The 24,193-nt window shown below is 44.7% G+C and overlaps 1 protein-coding gene across 2 annotated transcripts in view; it reads left to right on the top strand.

The window, feature by feature from the left end:
* The window catches only part of Crim1 (cysteine rich transmembrane BMP regulator 1), a 184,090-nt gene that overhangs the window by 17,260 nt on the left and 142,637 nt on the right, over nucleotides 1-24,193 (top strand). For both annotated transcript variants that reach the window (XM_028873364.2, XM_028873372.2), the window contains exon 2: nucleotides 23,414-23,587. In XM_028873364.2, coding sequence (XP_028729197.1) covers nucleotides 23,414-23,587 — 174 coding nt within the window. The remainder of the gene's footprint in view (nucleotides 1-23,413; nucleotides 23,588-24,193) is intronic.

Here is a 24,193-nt window from a genome sequence, read left to right as displayed (position 1 = left end):
GTGCAGGGGGCCAAGTCACAGACACATAGAGCCTTACCCTGACAAGTGTGTGGTCCAGCCAGGGCTGGGACCAAACCCAGGCAGGGCCTTGTGTCCCGACCACCCCCTCCCATGTAGTTTAATCGTTGAAGCAAACATGCCCTGGGAACCCCATTTTCTTTAGGGCACGTTGATTTTGACGTCCCGCTCCAGCATTCCGCCATTCTCACATTTTAGATGCTCATCCCATACCCAGTTGTAACTGTTGAGGGTGTTCATATTCCATTTGGTGGATTTGCCTAGCCGCCCATTTTCAGGCCCTAATATTGAATGACCTCTTGCTGTCATTAAAGGTTTTTTGGAACTGGAAAGAGGGGGCGTTGAAACAGATGGCAAAAGTTAACTCAGGTTGTCCATAGTCCATCCTTGGCAATGAGAAGTGGAGACGTCTAAGTAAAGTACTTTGGCGCGATCCCCTGAACCGGATGGCTCTTTAGAAAGTGTTGGAGGTTTAAATAAAATTTAGCCTCCAGACTTCAGGGACAGGTTTGTCCCTCTTTGCCTCTATCAGCAGGCGGCACTTTTGACTTGATGGCAAACAGCCCCCCCTGAGGTGTGTGTTCTTAAACCTGTGGTTCCGTAGTTAATTCAGGGAGCAGGTGAAGAACCTTGATCATGCTTGCTTGCTGCTGCTGCTACTGCAATCCAATGCAATGCATTGCAATGCAATGCACACTTACCCTTGGACTTCAGTAAAATAAATGAATGGAAGCTGAGGCCTGGGAAGCATACTTGAAGGAGGGCGTGCCCATCAGACTGCAAGCCAAAGCAAACAGTCCTTGTGACTGGGAGGAGAGAACGGGAGAAGCGAGTGTGAATTACAACCAGAAAGTACCATTTCAGTCACATGGATAGCTGCGCTCCCCCGAGTCTTGAAAAGAGCCCCTCAAAGCTATTGGAAGGAGAGAGATGTTTGAACTGGCTCTTGACTAGCTTATCATGCCTGCGTTTGAACCCAGAGATAAGGCACTTGAGGAGAAAGGTGATGTTGGAGGTAGAGAAGGAAACGAGAGGGCTGCTGGGGTGGCGCAGGAAGAGAGAGACAGGAAGTGACCTAGGATGGTGCAGAGTAATGGGTGGACAGGCAGAATGGGAGTGGGAATGTTGCCCATGAGTCTGCACCTGTGGAGAAAGACATTCTGTCGTTCCTCACAGGGGACAATGTGTCGCTGCAGTGGACAACTGTGTATATGCTACAGATTTTTGTGATGTGTGCATATTCATATACAAGCATCCCTGTGTGCAACGTGCCATCGTTGGTATGTAGCGATGAATGCGTGTACATTGTTTCTGTGCATGAGTCTGCCGGGTCTTCTCTCTTCTGAAATTCCTGGGGTTCTCAAGAGGTTTATAGTTGCTAATGCTATGACCAGGGCGTCCACAAAGGCAGCCTGTCCAAAAGGATTGATAAAGAAATTCCTTAAAACCTCGAGGGCTCAAAAGATCCTTGGTGCTGAGTTACATATGCAGCACCCTTCATGGATAAGGAAACCTGAGGTTCGTTCATGGTCCCTCGGAAAGTGTATCCAAGGTCTTTCTTTGTAGTTCCAGTTTGAACATCTTATTCCCGTCACTACCTATGTGTTCTGGGGCCAAATGTCAGCTGCTGCCATCATTTTAAAGCAGACTATTGTAAAGGAAGCATGCTTTTACTAGAGAACCGGGGAAGAGCGAAGGAAAAGGTATCCCCAGTACTCTCCTTAAAACACAGAACCAGCTTCATGCTTCTGTTATCTGCTCCTGTCCGTTCTTCTATATACGGAATTGTTTTGTTTTGAAGCGTGCATTGTGTACCCCGCCTCTTTCAGGTTAATGGACACACTTTCCTGCCCTGTCACATAATCTCCTTACTTAATTTAAGCCAAGTGATTGGGTTGAACGGGCTATAGGCTTCCTACTTCATCTCTTTGCCCCACGTTGCTTTCTGGGCTGTCTAGAAAGTAAGAAGGGAAAAAACCCAAAAAAACAAAAAACCTCATTCCAGATGAACTTTAAAAGGTTTTCTTGGTTCCATAAGCTCTTCCAGAAGTTGGTTGCAATTGTACCATAAGCCCCAAGCCCTCCTACCTCCCTCATCCCCCCAACTCCCTCACCACCCCGCCCCCTACCCCCCACCCCCCACCCGCTAAGCCACTGAGGACTTCCAATCCGCGTTTTGCATCTCTGCTCAGGGTATCATCAGGACTGCTGTGACTCCAAAGGCACTGGAGCTCTGTAGAACTAACTGATGATTGTAGGCTCTGTGCAAGTCGTCAGCCTACTGAGAGAGACATGTTCTTCAGTTCATTGCTTTTTGGGGGTTGGGGGGGGGGAGAGTGGAGTAGCATGTAATAGAATTACATATGCTTATTTAGTGTGAATAATGAATGTAACTAACTCGGTCCTAAAGAGGGACTAGACCTTTACTTCACAGTGAATTTGCAACCTTTGTACTCTGCATATACCATATATTGTGGTTACTGTGGGTTTTATGTATTTCAAACAATTCCCCTACTTCTGCCATTTTATAAAATAAAACATGGCAGCCTAGACTTGCGTTATCCAGCAAGGCACAAACTAGATCCATGGTCAGAGTTGTTTGTTGAAATCCTGTCAGGGAAACATATTTTTTTTTTCTATTATTATCAACTTGCTGCTTGTTTCTACGACTCTGATGCTAGTTACCTAGTCAGTTTATGGCCTGTGTTTCACTGTTTCACGTTGTTTTGTTTTGTTATTTTTCAATATTTAAAAACTCTTGACTCAACCAGTTGCACAAATAGTCTATGAAATCATATGATCAGTTTTCACATAGATGTTTTATATATATTTTATATATTTATATAATTTTTATATGTATACATGCATATATATATATATTTAGATTTGAGGAATATAAAAAACTTTGTCTGCCCCCACAGTGTATGTGTCTGAATTATAAATGTAAACTATGTGTGATATATGCCAATCAAGATAGTCCACAAAACACAAACAGTGCCAGGCTACCTGTTATTTGGAGAGAGTACCTATCTAGACTTCTTTCATACTTACCATAGTATGCAACTTAGTTGTGTGTGCATAACTAATACTTAAGAGATATTTTTTTGACCAAAATACTGACTTAAAGGAACATAACTTGGTACTAAAAAAAAATAATTTAGAGGTGAAATAACATCAATTAACAATTTAACCTTTGGTATTTATGAGATATTAATTTATGATAGCATTAAGTTAGCATGTAAAACTCCGAAATTAAAGCACTTAGCTTAATAAATATTTTCTACAATCATAAACAAATGATTGCCATTCTCCACCTTTAACACCACCATCGAAGTGTATGTGCTGAAGTTGTGTCTCCCAGAGGAAGAAACAGGTGTGGGAAGGCTGCTCACAAATCAGAAAAGGTTTGAAATAAAAGAGAGGGCCTGGGACTTTCCTAAGGTGTAGCTCAGGGTGGGGTCTGAGTTATTGAATTCTGTTTATAAAGCCATTTTAAGATGAAACGCAATAGATCGGCTTGAGTACTGGAGTTAATCTTTAATCAGCTGTTCTTTATTATTATCTACCCAGACTACAAGTGCGCTATCACGCCAGCTTATAAACGTTTAAATCCATTTGTAACTAACTCGATGGGTATCATCTTTGTATGGCAGATGATGCTGCAGCTTCTGGGGCACCATTAGCTGCATACGGGAGAGGGGAGTGTTTAAACAGGAGGTGAATGATAATATGATGTTGCTGGACCACGTTTCCTTGCTCACAGGGCCCTGGAGTTTGGCCAACTGAGCTGAGCGGGGAGGAGGAGTTGGAGTTGGAGAGCCCTGGGTTTATTTCTGGCTGTTGGGATGTGCAACTGTTAGAGAAGGCATAAATATAGTTGGAGGTCCTGGCCAGAAGGAGATGCTGGACGGAATTGTTTATGGATGGATGTTTACAGCTGCTTCACACTTTACCTCATTAAGGGTCAGTTCTTCCAAAAGGCGACCTTAGAAGAGTCTGGCTCTCCTTTGGTGGCTCTCTTCGAGTCTCCACCAGTATGCTAGCCTCAGCCACCGTTGTCCCTTTCTTTCTGCATTCCTATTTCAATACCTGACTTCTTACCCTGTTGTGAGGGTTAATTTAAAACAATAAATGAGCATCAAGTCTTGGGGGCGGGGACAGCTTCTGTGTATACTGCAAGCACACTGTCTTCGATGGACAGGGCAGCATGTGAGAGTTTGTGGCACAGTACCTGCCCTGCGTTGTGTCCAGCACATGGCTAGGGCAGCAGTTGCCTAACCTCACTGACTTAACCTCGCACAGGGTCTGAATTCTTTCCGGTGACCTTTCCCATGGGGTTCAGGAAAAGCCCACGTGGAAAAGCTGTCTGTAGTTGATTTCCCACCTCCCAGCACTACACACGTGAACTTGGGGATATGCCTAGCCAGTGACCGCAGCTCTCCTCATTAGGTAGGCCCTCCTGCCTACCCTGTGGCACTGATCTAAGCCCCCAATACTGCCTTACTGCTTGCTAGCTCCCCCAGACAAAGAGGACAGGGTCCTCATGGGACACGATACCCACATGTGCCATGGGCGTGGTCCCCGTTTTCCATGGAGTGTCCGGGGTAAAAGTTCCAAGAAAGGCTAGCTGGAGAAAAATGACTTCCCGGGAAAAATCTAGATGACAGATTCCTTAGAGAGAAACCACGTTTTATTAATAGAGGCAAGATTGCCTCTGGGTGGGAGTTCAAGCTCTGGCGTCAGTTTCCCAGCCCATCCCAGCAACTGGTGTGCTTGCAGGATTGCATTTCTCCTGGCCAGCCCGCTCACCCCTCTGTTTGTGCCTTCTTCCATCTGGAAAGGGGCGTGATGGTGGTGGTGTCTTCTCCTGTGGGTGGGTATGAGATGTGATCAATTCACTCGTGCAAAAGGATTAGCGTAGGGTGTTGTGCATAGAGCACTCGCAGTAAATACGGGTTGTCATTGTGTCTTTGTCCCTTAGCGGAGAACAGTGGTTTTTACCCATCAGGTGCTTGTTAAATGCCCTGCTCAGTGTTACGTTCGGAAGGTCGGAAAGTGGTTTTCTTTTCTCTTACTAACTCTAAATAAAAAGTGCGGTGGGTTTTGCAGCTCGGCGGGGTCGGTGTGAGGATATGGACTGGCTGGTTGGGAGTTCCACATTCCGTCTCCATCCCTGGGTGCCTGTGATCTGATCTGATCTAACGTACCCGCGTACCCAGTCACTCAGAAGCTTCGTTAATATTTACTGGCTCCTCGGGAAATTTGGGGAGGATGAAAGAGCTTAATCAGGTGACTTATTTCCAGTAAACACTGTTATTGGGACATTCCAAACTCCTAAAACAGGCGGTGGATATAAGAAGACGACTCTGCTCTTTCTTTATGGGCTGACTCTGTACCCTCCTCAACTCCTGACTGCCTTTCAGGTGGGCATCCCAATAGGGTCGACAGATGCTTTGTAATTAAGCTGGTTACTGTGTCCTTTTGTGGCCCCTCGGTACCTAGTATGGGGGCGTGTAAGTAGCAATTGCTTAGTGAATTTTTTTTTTAATGAATGAATAGTTGATAGGTATCTTTCTTCAATTCCATGGCACAGGTGCTTGGAAGGGACATCTATTGATGACTTTGTTCATAGGTAGGTGCCACCTGGGATACTGAATCCGAGGGTACCTCTCAGAGTCCCTACACACACCAGAGGAACAAAGGGTCTCCACATGGTCCAGATGAGATGTCCGGGGTGGGGCAGGGTGGGATGCCACTGGTCCTCTGTGATTTGTCCACACCCTACTACTCCCGAGGAGAATCATCGCAGCTCTGACAAAACGAGGTGAGTCTTTGGTGGTGTTTTTGTTTCCCCTAAAGGAAAGAAAACAAGTATAGAAGTGTTTGCTGGCAGCATTTCATGTGGTAAAGACTGAGCTGGAGGACAAGAGTTTTGGTTCCAGGATCTGGCAGTCAGTCACAGTTTTTAAAGGCCATCCTAGCTAGAAAAGGTGTAGTGTGCCTGGAAGTCCTGTGTCTGTTCCCCCCCCCCTCAAGTGTTTCTTCACATTCAAAAAGTATTTAGATTGAAATAGATTATTTATGTTACAGGATTGTAGAAGTAATCCTTTTCCCTGGTGGAGTTTGTTAGAGCTTTAAACAAACGGGGGCTATGTACTCACGCAAACAAAGCGGCTTGCTCTGTTTTTGAAAACAGCATTTCTACCGTTCATTGTCATTTTAATAACCTCTCTTCCTATTCTGGTTCTCAGTGCATTCCAGGACTCTTTTTTTTTGCCATTAAATCTTTCTCTGGTACCCATCGTCTAAAAAAAAAATATTGTAATGCAAATGACTGCAGGGTGATTCCTGTGTGGCAAGATTATTTTGCCCTGGTTTGGAGGATCCTTCCTTTTGTAGGAAGAATGGCAGGGCATGCGGTCGTCGCTTTCTCTTCTCCACATCTGTCTCACCCACATTGAAGCGGTCCATTTAAAGTTGGATCTTCATAAAAGGAAGAGCTGTCATAGGCACACTTTATGGACCGTCTAATTGCTTCTGCTGTAGTCCCACACTGCTTATGTGCGCAACGCGGGCGCTTTTATTTCATCGCTGACAGGAACGCAGGCTGCCAACAATGCTGGGAGACCGGCTCGTGGCCGTAATGTGCAGTTTTTTTTTTTGTGAACAGAACACTGAGCCATTTTCTTCTGGAAGGTAGTGTGTGTGTGCAGGAGAGGGAGGGAGGGAGCCCAGATACTAGCCAAGCCCTGATGATCCGCCACAGACAGAGCATCTTCTTACTGGTGTTTGGAGTCTTAACAAATAAGAGAGCCTGATTGCCACCCTCACTTGATAAGAAGCGGGTGGGCGATAAGTGGTTAATTGGTCAGGAATTCTTTCTCTTCTGTTTTTAAACAAGAACAATTGCTTGGAGTCACATGGCTTCTCGGCGTTTCTTTCCGTAGGGTCTTATTAACTCTTACACACTTGCTTATTAGTCTTTGCTCTTCAGCTTCACTCAGGGGCATTCATTTAAAGCAAGGGTTGGGGGAGACAACATTTTCTTAACAGTGTAGCGGATAGATTTGGTCCATTCAGGGGCTTCTACCACTGTCTTGAGACAGACCTTGGCTGACTTTTTTGACTAACATGTGAAGTATGCCCTAAAAAGGCTCTCTTTGCCTGGCGGTGGTGGCGGCGCACGCCTTTAATCCCAGCACTCGGGAGGCAGAAGCAGGCGGATCTCGTGAGTTCGAGGCCAGCCTGGGCTACAGAGTGAGTTCCAGGACAGGCGCAAAGCTACACAGAGAAACCCTGTCTGGGGGGCGGGGGGGGGGGGGGGGAGGCTCTTTACTTACTTCATTTCCTTATTCTCCAGCGTCTCTTCTCTCATCCTTCCCTCTCAGATCCGTTTCCATCAGGCCAGCCACATTCTCCTACGCCCTCATTTAACCCTATAATCTGGCCCGGAACTCCTCATCTCTCCACAGCTTCCCCCCTCTTGGATTCCAATGGTGTGGAACTAACAGTGTGGGAGGGTCAGTCCTGGGTACCATGCGGTATTGCTCCAGTCCCGGCCTGGGGTGTAGGTGGGTGAGGTTGTCAGTTCCCATCATGTTGACGGCCTTCTGCCCTAGGGCATCCATGATAGGCTGCCTATCCCGGGACCAAATTTCATAAGGCTTCAAGCATCCAGTAGGCTGACCTGGGAAGTCCTGACGAGGCCAGGGTCTGTGTGGGTGGGAGTTCAGGCTGTAGTAGAGAGACACCAAGAAAACCTGGAGCCGAGAAGTTCAGTACAGGGAGAGGAGGGTAGCTATGTTGTCGCTCGGGGGGTGAAGAAGTCTGGATGTCACGCGGGAGTGGCATTTTATCCGTCAAAGGTACATCAGACTCTGAAAGAAACTGGGGCCAGAAAACTATTCCAGAATTACGGAAATGATTCCTCAGAATAGCCTCCCCCAGCCAGCGTGCCCCCCCCCCCCGCCCCGTCCCCCAATTCTACGATTACATCTGAGACCCTGAAAGAGTGCTCTTAGTATTTTTGAAAAAGTTCTGCCACATCTGTAGTGATGGCCTCGTCTTCCTACCTCATCCACAGAGGTTGGAGATCTTGTCCTTCTCCACCGTGGAAGGGGTTCTTGGCGCCCCAGAGGCCCATCTTGCCCCCATGGTGTTGTGTCCTGAACATCGAGCCCAGTGGGCCGAATTGGCCCCCGGTGAACTTTTAACTCCAGCCTCCCTTGCCCTGCCCCCACCCCCCACGAAGGAATCCGGAGCCCTCCCTGTGGTGGTGTGAAGCCACTGGAATGTGGCACTCTGACCCCTGGCAGTTGGGTGTCCTGGATGGACCTGGCCTGGGAAACAGGAAGGAATTGGGAGGGGGGAAGGCTTGCCCCGTGGCCTTGGGGTGGGATGGAGGGAAAGGAAACACAGGGTGGTGGTGTGAACTCCCCCATCCCCCAAAGTAGCCCAGAAGGCTTCCACCCCGAGGGTTGCGGAGGAGGGTTGACAGGCAGGAACAGGTGTGTTTTTCTTCAGACTAGGTGGATGTTGAGAAGCTTCAGCAAAGCTGGCTTCAGGCAGCCTAGCGGCCACAGAAGGTGGTGAGGGCAAGTGAGGAAAGCGGAGTTTTGAGGTGGAAAGAAGGGATGGCACTAGAATTAAATGTATACAAGAATGCCAGATCTCATTACAAGGTGAACAGTTGCTGGGTGCTCAGGTTGAAACATAGGCAATTGGATCTCGATGAACACAATACCATGTCCCGGTGACCTAGTGCACTGGACAGAACCCTGTGATTCAGACTCTACAATGAGCTCCAGAAAGCGCAAAGTAGCAGAAAAAACAAAAACAAAAACAAAAACAAAAACAAACAACCAAACGTATTAGAAGGTAGGAAAGACACCCACACCCCCAAAGAAACTGCATCCCACTTTTTAGATCAGAGAAGACCCCATTTGACAAACAGTGTGTTGAGTTAGTAATGGGCATAGAGGAACATTGAGGTTAATTGTTACTTACCCGCCGCTGGGGTCAGTCACCTCTCTTAGAAAAGGTTTTCAGGACAAACCTCGGGGTGATGATGCCCCCCACCCCCAGCTTTTTACCCCTGTGCAGGACAGACATTTCCTCCCAATTGAACTCTTTGGTGGAGAATTCATGTAAACCTTTCTCTAGTCGTGAACTAATTATACTGTTTCCAAACTGCGGTAAGATGTGCCGGGAAGGTGAGCCAGCATTTTCGTTAAAGATGCTTAAAATTAAAACCCCATGCCTCTGTGCAAGGAGTAGAAATTATGGCAGTCTGTTTGCGGAACACCTGTTTTGGAGTAGAGACATCCTATTGCCCCTGGACTTGAAGGAATTGGGTTTCCTCTGCAGCTGGAATCCCTGTGCCTGGGAGATTAACTCTTCCTTAGCCCAAGGTTGTCCTGAATGGTTGTTCTGCATCTGGGTGAAGCAAGGCTGCTATCTCCTGTCCCTTCTTCTCACGTGACATTGTGTAAAGCGCTGATCCACGACATTGCTAACCAGAAATGTCCTGGCTATTCGGTTCATTCATTGGCTATGTAAGCAAGGTGTATAGAGAAGGCCCTCCTCAACTTGGCTGCTGCAAAAAAGGGAGGCAGGTACCAGAAGGCCAGAATGTCATGATCTGAGGCGTGCATCCCTAGTCTGCCAGAGAGCGTAACCATTGCCGTAAGTTTGGAAATGCCGAACCGACAGAAGTCTTAAAGAATATTTCAGGTGCCTGTAAATAGCACACAGCTGCATGTTCCTGGCGGAAACTAGTGATCCTTACAGCCGGTTAACCGGGATGTGGATTTGATTATGATGCCCTTTGGAAAGTTCGTCTATTTAGTTCTTTTTTTTTTTTTTTGTATCTAAAAATCTATCCATTCTTGAAGCCTGTACTTAACAAAACTACTAAATGATTTTTCAGCCTTTGGGAAGGGAGTCAGGGAGTTAGTTCCACAAGTTGTGAATCTTGCAGTTTGAATAATTATTTCCTCGTGGGTTTTTTTTTTTTTTTTTTTTTCACTCCAAAGACTGGCTTTAAATAGAACACCATCGCAGAAGTACGGTCTTGAAACACCCGCCTACCTGACTGCATATGGGAATACGTGCTGCGGGAGCATGTGGGAGCAGAATTGGGTGATGCACACTTTTTTTTTGTTTACATTTCATCTGAAGCAGACCAGTTATTCTTTGCGAGTGCATGCTTATGCATGTATGTGTTCTAATTAGAAGTACAAAAATGCATGAGCTTCGTTCTTTGACATTACTATAGCTTCAAATACCTGAAAATTACCATCTTGCCCCCAGAAGGCCTAATTACTGTAAAGTTTATTTATTTTGCATCTCGTGATATTAAATATGAATCTGCACGTAGTGAAGAGAGCAGCCCCGAGTCTTGGAGACCTGCAGGAGAATTTTAAAAGTTGCTGCTGTTTTTTTGAGGATAGTAACTGTTGTAGGGAATGCCCCATCCTGGTTGGTCACCTGCCGAGACATCCCATTCTCTTACTTCACTCAGCAAATGGGTTTTGTAGCCTCACTGTGGGCTGTCCATCAGTTCCACATAGAACAGGGCCAGAAGTGAAGAAGGCATCTTTGGCTGCAAGACACTTAGGAGCCCAGCTGCAAAGCAGCAGCTGGAATGCTTTAGGGTAAGGGAAGGGTTGTGGATGGATATGCTAGATGGGGATGTGTGGAGAAAGTTACAGAAACTTTGAAGCTGGTTAAGCTAGATTGGGTAAGTAGCAGTTATCTAGTTATCTAGATGAAGAGGAGGTGAAAGCCTTCCCAAGAAGAGGACATGGTATCTCCAGAAGCCCATGGAAATGGAAATGTACCTGGACCCAGGGAATTGACTCATCCAGGAAATATTTCTGGAGGACCTACGTGTGCCGGATTCTACTACAGTCCCAGGAGATACAGAGGTGAAGCCAGGCAAAAATCCCTACCCACTGAAAGAAAAGGCAAAGTAAATAAAGCCTGGATTGGACAGGGACTGGGGAAGTGTTAGCTGGCTTTTACGTTTAAAGAAAATAATTAGGGAGAGTCTTGCGGCCAAGTTGATGCCGAGGAGGAGGAGGAGGAGGAAAGCTGTGAACCTTGCACACACCGAAAGGTGGCTGTCTCAGGCCCTTGGAACTCAAGTGCCGGTGGCCCTGAGGCTCCAGTCTTCCCCTAAGGGCAGCAGGAGCAGGCTGCAAAGTGCAGGTTGTTGAAAGGTCACCTGGAGCCGGGCTCAGGCTTCCTTTATCAGTGTGACTCCAGAGGCAGGGAGAACCGGTGTAGACTTAGGTCCTGTGTGTGCAGTCACTGAGACCCCCCCACACTCAGCCTTGACATTGAGCTGGGTGTCCGTTATGTTTAGAGATGAAGCTCTTACCCGGAAGAAGCTCCCAGGGTTTTGAGAAATGTGCAAATATGTCTTTCAAACATGGCTTAAGATTTTTTTAAAGCTTTTTTTTCTATCATTGTATTTGACTCATATGATCGGTTTCACTTGCGTTTTAGGGGTTACGTCAATGCTGCATAAACCTCCCTTTCCCCCCAAGATGTGAATATTTGTTCCTTGACATGTCAGAAGGCAAGAATCTTTTACATTGTCCTGTAGTCTGCACTTGCTTCCTGCTGGAGAACCCAGGGCAAATTTGAAGGACAGACGGACTGTCTTTAAAGTCGGTGTGTCAGACGCTCTCCGATTGTTCGGGTTTCCTAACAAGCTATGGCTGTTAATCTAGTTCTTGTTTTTAATCTACAGCATTACTGTTCTTCTAAATAGTAGCCAGAAATTAAAAAAAAAAAAAAAGTGTAGATGTACACATCAAACTTTCCCTAATGGTGAAATGAGTGAACCCTAGGAAACGGTATGCTGCTTACAAAAATAAATAAATAAATAAATAAATAAATAAATAAATAAATAAATAAATAAATAAATAAATAAATAAATCACTGTGTTCATTGACTGTAACTGGCAAACTGATGTGTTGCTGGGACCAAAATAACAAGAGATTCCTGTGGTAATAGGTAGACATATGTGAGATCAAATGTAGACATATTTTACTATCCACACCCCCCAAGCCCACAGGTTTGGGATATTGACCTTTTTGTTTACACACACACACACACACACACACACACACACACACACACACACACACTATAATGTTGAGAGTTGAACTCAAGGACTTGGGCAAAACTGAGCTATCCCCTCCAATCCCAAAGGTTTAGATGTTCAAATAAGAGTTTTAGGGAAGACACTTCCTTGAAAAAGAGTGTTGGTACTGAAGGTAAGAATCAACTAGAAACATCACTCTTTAGATGATCATCTTCCACATGATGGATCTTGAAGTATGCAGACATTACTAAGGTGAAGTTCACAGTAGGCTTAAGTTGATATGTGAAAACATTTCTTACACAACCAATGCTGACCGAATTCACAAAGTTATTATCCTGAAAGCATTCCTTAATGCTACTTATAGATCATTACACCTTTAAAAAGTCATTATATGCCCTTCAGGAGTCTTGCTGTATGGGAAAGCATTGTTCGCCCTCACAAAGAAACCCTTGTTCCTTAGAGGGCAGAAGAGTTGAGATCATGTTTATATGCTTTAGATTTTTCCATCCTTCTGATGGTTGCAAACGTTTGCCCACGGATTGTTTGTCTTGGCTACAAGGTGTGTCTGCTTGTTCCCAGTGGTCGAGGGACCCTGGGCAGTGGGCCTTAAGGTCATGTTCCCTGGAGATAGGTGTCACCACGGTGAAAGTCAGGCATTCCTGCCCTGCTTTGTCAAGAGCTCGGGTCTTCAGCATCTGGTGAACTTGAGACTTTGCTCAGCTTGTGCTCAGTTCACTACCCCGGGTTCCCAAGTCTTCTCCTTGCCTATGATACAGTCTGAATGGGATTCAGACCTAGGTGGCTCAATTCTCGCCTCAGCTAAGCGAAGTTAATCCTGCTCGGCCATTCGCTGTCCATTCGCTGCCATCTAGCAAGTGTTGGCTATAAGCAGGGAGTGAAATGTACTTCCCTAATCTCTGCTGACTGAAAAACTGAAATTCTTCACAGGGCTTCCTTTCGGAGTATCGTGTCATTTTTTTGTTTTTGCGTAAGGATCCAGTCGCGTTTTGTTTTTTTTTTTTTTCCACTGTAGTAGTTCACACTTTTGGAAAAGTGCAATTCTCATGCCTTGTCTTCTGGTTTGCTCTTGGTTATTTGACTAACAGATGTGAGGCTAACAGCATACATTAATATTTATAAAATAGTTCTGTGCATTATTCATGTGCCCAAGTGCCTTTCTAGCGAAAAGCATTAACTGGTGTCACATTATCTAATGTCGTGATATGCAGAAATGGCAGAAAGGAAACTAAGAGTTTATTATTTGTTGTTATTTCTCTGAAGTGGTTGAGGTGTATTATATTCATCCACTCATTCAAAATGTCATAAATATTGATACACAGAAACCTTGATTTCATACCATGTTGAGATGAAAAGAAGATGAGTTTATGTTCGTTTTTTTCCAAATTAAAAGCCTGGACTGCAAAGATGCTTCACAGTCATTGGTGTCTTTCTTCCTCGTGCACCGAACTTGTTTTCTAGAAGTAATCTGACTTTTAAATACTCACATGGCTTAGCTCACATTCAAGGCCTTCTGTCTTCTGTTCCTGTCCCTTCTGCAACATTGGTTTTGCAGAGTTGCTATTTGCTGGGTCCTAAGATAGCTCAGTAATGAAACAGACCTGTCACCAAAGCCACCGTGAATGAGCCTGTCCCCGGCAAGTTCCATTTGGTGATGCTCTTTGGGAAGGTTTAGGGTGTGCAGCCTTGGTGCGGGCAATACATCCCTGAGGATGGGCTTTGAGAGTTCAGAGGAGCTTTCTATGAAGAGTAAGCAGAGCTGTGTAAAGTCATGGAGGTCATGGAGTTGAGAAGGGGCGTGGGTAAGTAAGTGAGCAACAGGCACCAGTCCGTGTTGCTGGAGGAAGGGGGCATGTGGTAGACAAGAGTCTGAAGATGTGTGTTGGGATCAGTCAAAACAGGCTTTGTGCTCCATGCCAAGGATGTGAACAACCAGATGTTGGACTTTTTATAGGCCATTGTTTGCAACTAACATGTCCTTAAGAAGCTTGGGGCTGTTCTCCTAATGCCTCTCTCAATGGGTGTGATTTACATGGATCTTCCTCTTTAGGAAGATCAAACATGGGGGCACATGAGGGACAGCTGAGGGCTTTTAGGGAATTTTGATGAAGAGGTGAAACAAAATGTTAGATCCTTCCCCAGGATGGTTTTCCCTTAACCAAGATGTATTAATTTTAGGCAGCAGAACATTTGATAATTGATAGTCTTTGGGGCTAGATAAACATGGAGCTAACATGTTTTACTGGGCATTGAATCACTGTGTTGGCTGCATCCATAGTTCACCTTACTTAATACATGCTTTGAAACTTAGTAGTTTTCAAAAGTCAACCGGTCTCTTAGTAGGAAACTACTTCTTAAAATTATGACTTCTAAGCTGGTGGCGACTTTATCCACATCAGCAAAACATCTTGTATTCAAGCACTGTCTAAAAAAAAAAAAAAAAAAAAAAAAAAAAAAAAAAAAAAAAAAAAATTATGACTTCTATAGCTTTATAATTCTGTGGCACTACCATCAGCAAATCTATAGTAATGCACAATTTCAACATTGTTGCCAGAATCTTAAACTTAAGAGGAAAGTCTAAAGGGACTTCCTAAATTATCCATTCCACCGTCTTTTTAGTCATTAAAATTTCGAAGCCTAGAGAGCTAAATGTCCAAGGATCTTCGCAGGAACCAGTGTCAGAGCCAAGGTTGTGGTCACCTGGGCCGGGGTCCTCTGCTACGTCACCCTATCTGTCTTAGTCTCTGTCCATATACTCTTTAGGGCAAGTCTTAGTTTAGTCAGAGGCGGAAGTACTCTGCGGTGTGTTGATGGGCACCAGGTTTTCTGTCCTCTCTCCTGGTTTTACGTTTGTTTGTTTGTTTGTTAAATCCTTGCTCCTATAATCAAGACTTACCTTCTCCTAAGCCTCCTCACTATTCTTCACCAGCATTCTGCAGTCAGAAAGGAAATTAATCTTCCCATGTATTTCCCATACTATCTCCAGATACTTGCTACATGACTTAGGTCTGAATGATGGATACTATAAACCCTCTTCCGGACATCACAAGGCATTATTAGTACCTGGCTCAGTGTGGCACACATAATAGATGACCAGTATGTGCTTGAAGAATGTGTGATGGGCATAAAGAAAGGAGGAGTCCATTTATGTTTGTTCTTCATTTCTGGCCCTCCTGTTAGTGGCATTGCCAAAGCATCTGATGAGAAATGCAGAGGTAGAACCTTGTATTTATTAATCAATATATAATAAAACGATCTAGTTAACTGTATTGCTCATTTTCAATGAATTCGTCGCTGAGACACAATAGGAGCCAGTGTTCTCGTTCATTACATATTTAGAGCTTTGTGTCCCTTTCTGTCTTGAGCAAATATTCATGGGAGTATTTTAGTATTGCCATTGTTTTAGGGACTCTGGTTTTGTCCACTCTAGTGTGTAGTGACAGACACCTAACGTAGCTTCATTTTGTGCAGATGTCTGCAAAGCAAAATTTTATAGCAGAAGTCCTTTGTGCGGATAACCACAAACATGACCTTCCTGCTCTGCACTGATTACAGCCCAAGAAAGAGAGGCAGAGGGAAGCAGCCACTTCTGGAACATAGGCTTTAAGCCCAGAGCAGAGAGACTGAAAGCTCACTGCATTAGACTCCTCCTGGAGCAGAACGGCATGCCTGATAACAGCCAGCGGAGAGCTGGGGCTGCACAGAGCAGCGCTTGGACCTTACACTGGAGTTTCTAGGCTGGCGTGGAAAGAGATACCAGTATTAGCTGTTTGCAGCTTACCGTAGCCACAGGGATATGTGAACAGCTGAAGAATTAATTTGATCTATATTCCCAGAAGCCTCTCGTCTGCCAACAGAATTCCATTACAGTGAGCTTCTGAGTGTGTACCGTGAGTTTGTTTCTTCCTTTTAAATAATCTGCTCTAGCATACTTCTGGTAAGTGGACTGCTCCATAATGGGGTGCAGCTATCTCTTAGTTAGGAGGAAACTCCATTAACCTGAGCAGGGATAACACAGGAAAGGTGAGGCTCTGAGTGTACGTTTGTACCCTCAGCCTTCAGGAAGGCAGATTTCAGATGAGCACAGCCCTGTATCCAGTAAGTGTTGTCAGATCTGAAATGTCCTATTTCCATAAGGAAGAATACTTTGATGAGCAGAGAAGTTGAATCCCGGATTAGTCAGGCTAAGAGGTTCACAAAAAATTCTTAGAGCACCCCATAGTTCCTCTTAGACCTGGAGTTCGGGGCAGGGGGTCCTCCCAAACTTCTTGTATGAGGCCCTGCCACATCCCTCTGCTTGGCTCTTCCTTTCTAATCTCAGCCTGGAAGGCTTTGTATTTCAAATCTTGCGTATCAAACGTGGAGGAAGGCCGTAAGAGACACCATCCGGAGATACTATGGAGCAGAAAGGCAGTCCAGGAGGAAACAAATAGGGGGCAGTGTTTTTTACAATACCAACACGTGTTCTGTATTAAAAAAGGAAGCCACTTATATTCTGCAAAGTTGCCTGCTGAACTAAGACTACAAGAGCTGTTGAGAAAATCAGGGCAAGGGGATGTCCCTTAAAACCTATAGAGCCATGTGCTTAGAGGATAAATGTAAACTATATGAACCTGAATGAACATATCAACACAGGTGTAAGCTGCCCATGGCTTGGCCCTGGATACCTGGCAGTTTACCCAAGTCAAAAATTATTTTGCTCCCTGAAGGTAGGTGGTCGTTAAAGATGGAGTCCAGTTTTGTCAGAATTAAACAAGATCCAAGAGTCATTTCTTCCTCTACTTCTGTATTTCTTTCTTTAAAAAAAAAAAAAATACACGCCAAAGTTTCTTCCGCTTTTTTATTTTTGCTGGCAACCTTTCTAGGTGGCTTTTAATGTAGCAGAAATTTTAGCCAGTAGGGGAATCCCCCTTTTTTTGTACTAAATGAAGGGATATAAACTAGCTGACCTGCTAGCATCTTCATCGTTGGTGATGCTTTTACTCTGATTGTTTAAAGAGAGAGAGGTCCCAAATAACCTGCTTCTGCTTTTTTTTTTTTTTTTTTTTTTTTTAATAACATTAATATCCTAGAAAAAGATCTCACGAACAAGTATGGCTTTTTGTTTGGACATTTGTTACTTACAAATCCCATGTTACTGTAATTGCTTTAGAGAAGCTTATTAGTCCTGCTTTTCTTTCTGTGATATAATTCCAGGACCAAAGCATCTCACAGCAGAGTTTCTTTGGCCTTATGGTTTCACAGGGAGAGTCCCTAAGGTGTATGAGGCATGTCCGCCGGCAGCCAGAGCAGGCAGCTGAGAGATCACATATTCAGCTGTAAACATGACACACTGAGAAAAAGAACTAGGGAAGTAGGGCAGGCTTTTAAACTCTCAGAGCCTGGCCCCCAGTGACACCCTTCCTTCATCAAGGCCACGCCTCTCTGTAACCTTCCTGAACAGTGCCAACCATCTAGGAACCAAGAACTCGAATCTGTGAGCTTCAGTGCAGGGCAGGGGGTGCATTTTGCTTACAAACTCCCCAGGAAGCATTTTTTTCTGGTTCAGTGATGACCTGGAGAGGTGTGCCTTGTTCACTGTTGTTTCTTAGTCTGGGATCGCCTGCTGTCCTGGCTTCGAAACCAGCAGGGCAAGGCCATGCATCAGAACAGCAGTTCTTAAAGTGTGGCTTGCAGACTTCTAAAGCCCCCAAGACCGTTTCAAATGGCACGCAAGAACAAAACTGTCTCTATACTAATGCTAAATTTGTATTTGTTTTTACCCCCTCAATGTCCATTTGACGACAGTGGGGGAAAAAAAAACAAAGCCAGGTAAAAGGCATCTTAGTCTGAAGAGAGAGAGAGCACCGGACTTCCAGTGAGCCTTCCTTTTTACCACCCTGCACAGTGAATGATGCAAAAGTTAAATAACATTTAAAAAAAAAATACCCCAAAGAGGCTCTTCACTGAACGTAAGATTATTAGTTGTACTAATTTTCAACTCTTCATCTCACTAGTTCTGTGGGATGGTATGAGATGTGCCTGTGGAGTCTTTCTGCGGCATGCTGCACTGTGGCTATATCTGGAAGAAAAAAAAAATATGGCGTTTCCAGGTGAAACCTGGGTCGAGGTGTCCTGTTGGCAGTTGGATGTACTCACGTACCCGGACAGACTTGGAAATGTAGCACTTTGAATTTGTACCCAACTTTAGGTTTCTTGTGTATTCCGGGAAAGGAACTAGCGTCTTGATTCGTTACCTTGTTAGATACCAACTTTAAAATATATGTGCAATAGTATCTGTTGACTCTTCTGTCTAGGAGGCTACACCTAGTCACATGTAGAATGCTAGGGAAAAAAAATGTACTTGTTATAAATACGGGGCAGTACCCTGATCCTGACGACTTCTGTTCTGACCAGCCCAAAGAGTAGCCAGGAACTATGTCAAAAAATCAGATGCTTTGTTGGGTAGACATCTGCAAAGAGGATTCACCAAGCACTGTGGAGTAGTACTGTAGATAGACCACCCTGATCCTGCTGTCTAAAATGCTCGGAAATTCAAGGTTTTCTGAGCATGGTTAACAGCACACAGTCTATTCAGATATTTTACTAAAAAACAAAACAAAAAAAACCTGAAATTTGAAACATTTTTGGTTTTGAGGATTAGGATAAGAAAGATTCAGTCTGCACTGGGTTCAGATCGTCTCAGACTTGATTAGCTTTGTAGTCTAATCAAATTCCATTAAATTTTGCTTTCAATCCCTGTTGATTTTCGGTTAAGTTATTTCAAAGTATAATGTTCTGTAATAGAAAACTGTAAAAGCATTTGTCTTCGAAGCATGCTGTTCTCGATCCTCTAAAACAACCGTTGCTAAGGGAACTGCTTGCTAAAAAGAAAAACAAAGTATTGATTAGGTGGGGCCAGAGAACAGAAAGGTTTCTTTTCTGCAAAGTCGAGAAACACATCGACCATATTGTTGGCTTCAGAGAGCCTCCCTTCCAGGCTGATGGAATGGGTGCTGGTGACATCCCCAGGGGACAGCAGCTTTAACCGTGGACCCTTTGGCTGGGAAACAAAGCAATACAGAGCCAGGGGGATCGTGAAGGGCTGTTGCCTTTTAGTACTGATTCTGAATTCAGGGCGATCGGTCTTCCTGAGTGAGGACAGGGAGCTGCATCTGGGAGTCCAAACCGCTTGGCTCTGAAAATGGGTTTCTTGGGAGGATGATAATGCCCACCAGGTGTTAAGTGGTCGCTGTCCGAGAGCTGGACTGAGAAGGAGACTAACAGCAGGTGATTCCTAGTCAGAAACTGCCAGTGTGCAAGCATTAGTTTAAAATATGTGCCCCACTCAGTGCTTTCATGACAAGCTTTTAAAATAAGATCTGCTTAAAAGTGTTTCATTTATATATCATCTTGAAACACACTTTCTTGTGACATTGTGTGTCTGTTTTATAATAAACTATTTTTTGTTGTGTATTCACACACACACACACACCACACTGTGTTGATGTTAAGGAAATTAACAGTTGTATTCCCCAATTCCTACCAGTTAGGTCTCTGGCCCATTGGAGATGTTTAACTTAGATAGAAGCTCGATCTAAGTGAGAGACCCTGTGCATATGCTTGCAGATAGATGGAAGACGGAACGGTTCCTTCTCCCGGGCATTTGGAGAAAACATCTCAAAAGAGGTCACAGTGATCTGAGTCTCAGAGAGTGAATAAGAGTTACCCTGAAGCAGAAAGCAAACCTGTGTTCTAGGTAGGAACACAAAGCACTGGGAACAGTTGTAGGGTTGCTGTGAGAATGTCAGTGCACATAGAGGATAGAGCTGTGAGGGCGATCACTGAAAGAGGGGTCTCGAAGTAGGCACAAACTACATCATGAAGAATGTTAACGTTCAATAGCGAAGACTTTGGTGTCTGGCAAGAGAGAGCCACTGAATAGCCTTGGCTTTTCAAGGAAGACAACGGGTGTGGGAAATGAGGCAGAAGGACAAGGGAATAGAGGTAAGAAAACAGTAGAGGACTGGGTGGGAAGATCCCTGCCCCCCGCCGGAGGTGGGGGTGGGGGTGGTATAATGTGTGAGGTGTTTACCCACCAACCCCACAGCTCCCCAGAGTTTTCTTGAGTGCGAGCAACAGGAAATATTAGATAGAAGGATTTATTGCAGAGAATATTGCAGAGATAAACAGATAGAAAATAAAGGATAGCCTCGAGAGGGCCTGGAACCTATTCCAACAGGAATTGTCTCTGCCCCAGGGTATTTATAGAGATGCCAAGGGGTGGAGCAAATGACCTCCTCCCTCAGCACAGCCAAGTGCAGACCATCTCAGACACCTGCACTCAGGCCCGTGGTCCTGATCATCCTCTATTCGGACCTGCTGGGTAAAGCCACGAGGAACCCGAGAACGGGCTCCCACAATAATGGAAGCATGGGATTTCTTTTTTTCCGTGGCAAGAATGATTGTGGAAGAAGCAACTTAATTTGGAAATGCTGTGCATATTTATCAAATCAGCAATTGAGATTTCCTTCCATTTAAAAAAGAAAAGGGAAAGAAGTGAGATGTATGGATGGTCTTGCAGTGATTGGTTCAACTAGCTTATGAATTACTTAGAAGCTTTGACATTCTTGGATTAAACTGTCTCTGCATTGTAGTTTTGACTATGCAGTCACAGAAAGTCCTTTCCAAGTTCCGCCGAACCTATGCCTAGACTGTGCTACATACAGATGAGAAAGCCTTGAGGTGCCATCCCGTGCCATAACTGAGGACAGATGACATTTTTTTCTGTCTTGAGTTGCTTGGTGTATTTTCTGGTTTTCGGCGTATTTGCAGTGATTTTGGTTAGCATGAAGTGTGCCTTTGTATGTGTGAGGCATTATTTACGTGCCGTTTCTGAGCACCTAAGGCAGGCCACGTAAGAGAATAGATCATAAAACAGATCACTTGGGAATCTCCCTAAACTTTGAAACCAAAAGATAATCAAAACTGAGGCATTGATTGCATACATGAACCTCATCGAAAATCAACACAGATTTCTCTCCTCTGCCGTCTCAAAGAACCGTCCCTAGCTCTTCAGGTTGTGATTTCTTCTCTCAAGATTCCTTGGCCAAAAAAAAAAAAAAAAAATTATTTCAGTAAGGGGGGGAGTAATCTTGTCTAGTATGTGCGTTGAGTGATGGCCCATACATTAAGTGTTAGCTCTGTGAAAACCATAACTATTTGTTTGTACTGTCTTCCATGAAAACATACCTCCCCCGCCCCTCGAAATGTGATGGATCCATGTCAGGGTCACACAGTTGCCAGGCCATAGAACCACACACCTCAGCTGGGAAGAACTGTCTTAAGATGGCGTGTATCCTTTAGTATGAACAGCAGGTGTTAAGTGCTCTCTCAAATCCAAGCACTTTGAAAAATTCTTTCTAGATACCAGTTATCAGAAACATGTTTGCCATCCAGCAGTCAGCCCCCAGCTCAGGTAGGATAGGGTCTTCTAAAGATAACGTGAAGTGGGGAGAATCATGTCCCCGGTTGTCTGTAGAGAAGTACTAGGGTTTTCTGTGCCGAGGTATTTGAACTAGAGGGAACATTGTTAAGAACAGAACCTAATCGGTGTTTCTCACGTTTGTTGCATTTTTCTAAACTGACTCCCAGGGAAAAAAAAAAAAAAGCTGGTTTTAAAGATTTTAATTCTTACTAATTTTAATTATGCGTACTTGTATGGGTATGTACACATGAGGACAGATCCTGATGGAGGCCAGAAGATGGTATTAGAGCTCCCAGAAATGGAATTGCAGGAGATTGTTAGCTACCCAGTGTGGGTGCTGGGAATAGAACCCAGGTCCTCTGCAAAAGCAGTACTTGCTGATAACCATTGGGCCATTTCTCCAGCCCCAAGGCTAGCTCTGGAACCTACTTTATATATTACCATCTTTTCCATCCCAGGGCAAGCACCTGAACTGGTCTCAGCTTCTGAATGTCATGACTTCTGTCTCTCATTGGGTTGTAGCTCTTTGTGTGGTGGTCATCATCAGCTTTGTTGTAGGTAGTGTTGGGTGCCAGCAGTGGGTCCCAAAATATGTCACAGGTGGTCTCCATGAAATCTATGTGGGAGCCTGTGGGAGTCCAGCTCCAACCTGCTCCCACCTTATGAAGGGTTCTTGGGTGGAGGAGAGAGGAATGAGAAAATATTAGGTAGAAAGATAGACCTAGAAGATGAGAAGAAAGATAGAGACACAAGATAGCTTCGGGAGGGCCTGGGTCAATACCCAACAGCCCCTTTGTTTATCCAACAGGGCTTTTTATAATATGCCAAGGGGAGAGGCAAAGGACCTCCCCTTGCTAGATCAAAGCACACCGTACAGCCAAGTATAGCCCCTTCCAAACACGTGGTAAACATGCCAGTGACCAAATCATCTCCTTATGCAGCCTTGCTGGGTAAAGCAAGCCCAGATTCTCTGACCTTGAGTAAAGTCTCAAATGGAAGCCTCTGTGGGTCTCCACAGACTTCATTCCTTTCTCTCAGTGGTATCTGATGTTTGATGTTTATTAGCTGCCTCAGTGTATTGTGGTCTACAGTAAGAGAAAAGTTAACCTAAGTTTTCTTCTGAGATTGGCAAGTGTAACTCATATATACTCCTAATGAATATGAAAGTTGAAGAAGCTTTGTTTCAAAATTTAAATGTGTGTGTGTGTGTGTGTGTGTGTGTGTGTGTGTGTGTGTGTGTGTGTTGGACGCCTATGCACATGGAACAGAGAACAACCTTGGATGTCATTCCTCGGACACCATCCACCTTTTTTTTGTTCTGGGAAAGGGTCTGTGGAACTCACTCATTCAGCTAGGCTGACTGGCCAACAACTCCTCAGGATCTTCCTGTCACCTCCTCCTCAGCACTGGGATTATAACAGCCACACCCTTGGCTTTCTAGGCCCTCCCATGTGTGCGGCAATGCACTCTACTGAACTATCTCCAAAGCCTTGCTCCCCCAATTCAGTATTTTTCGGGATCATACTTGGTGTGTGGCACATGGGCGTCGTGGATGTTGGTCACAAATGTTTGGGTATGTGACTATTTAATTTCCACATGTGTGGCTATATTCCAGGCTTCCCAGTGACCAAGAGGAGGTTATGTTGTATTTGTGCGTACAATTTCAGCCTAAATTGCCTTTCATAAGTGAAGGCTTCACAGTCAGAAGCTCGTGTTGACATCCCAGTGTGTGTTTGATCCCAAGGCCCTTGAAGGAAGCATGTGAGCAAACCATTCTCTGGGTCATTGTTTTCCAGATGAGGACTGGGATGATGACCAGCTGCTCGGTTTTGAACCATGCAATGAAAATCTCGTCTCGGGCTGCAATATCATCAACGGGAAGTGTGAATGTGACACCATCCGAACCTGCAACAATCCCTTTGAGTTTCCAAGGAAGGATATGTGCCTTTCCGCTTTAAAGAGGATTGAAGGTAAGCGTGGGTTTTTCCTTAACTATAAGCCTCAGCATTGTGTAACTCTTAACAGTGATAGCGTGTGAACCAACACAGGCAAGCACCTTATAGAGTCCTGAGATTCATAAAGTGTCTTAGGGACTGATTTGATTTGAGGTGTGTGTGTGTGTGTGTGTGTGTGTGTGTGTGTTGTGTGTGTGTGTGTGTGTGTTTCCCAGAAGTGTGGGATGGTATGCTGTCATCTTGTGAGCGAGGTACCACCTTGTGCCAGCTGGCCTAGGTCACCTCTGCATAATGGATGATTTCATGAGTGGTGTGCTTGGGATCGGCATCTGTTGTCACCAGGTCCATTCTGCTTGATTGACCCTAGCGTGGGGCTCTGCTAATTAGAAAGATGGCTCATCTGGCAGAAAGGAAGAGTGCCTCAGAGGAGAGAAGTGTGCCTTTACATTGAAAGCGAAGGTTAACTTTGCCAGGAGCCACGATCGGGCAGGTATGAATGGATTGTGAGACATTTCACCTCTGCAGAGAAGTCAGAAATCACATTAAAGAAACAAGAAAATTACGCTAATATGGCCCAGACATTTTTGTCTGTTCGTAACACAGCCTAGTAAAAAAAAGCAA

Source organism: Peromyscus leucopus, chromosome 22 (genome assembly GCF_004664715.2).
Source record: "Peromyscus leucopus breed LL Stock chromosome 22, UCI_PerLeu_2.1, whole genome shotgun sequence".
NCBI lineage: Eukaryota > Metazoa > Chordata > Mammalia > Rodentia > Cricetidae > Peromyscus > Peromyscus leucopus.
The sequence above is the reverse complement of the archived record's forward strand: the minus strand, read 5'-3'. Positions and strand labels throughout refer to the sequence as shown.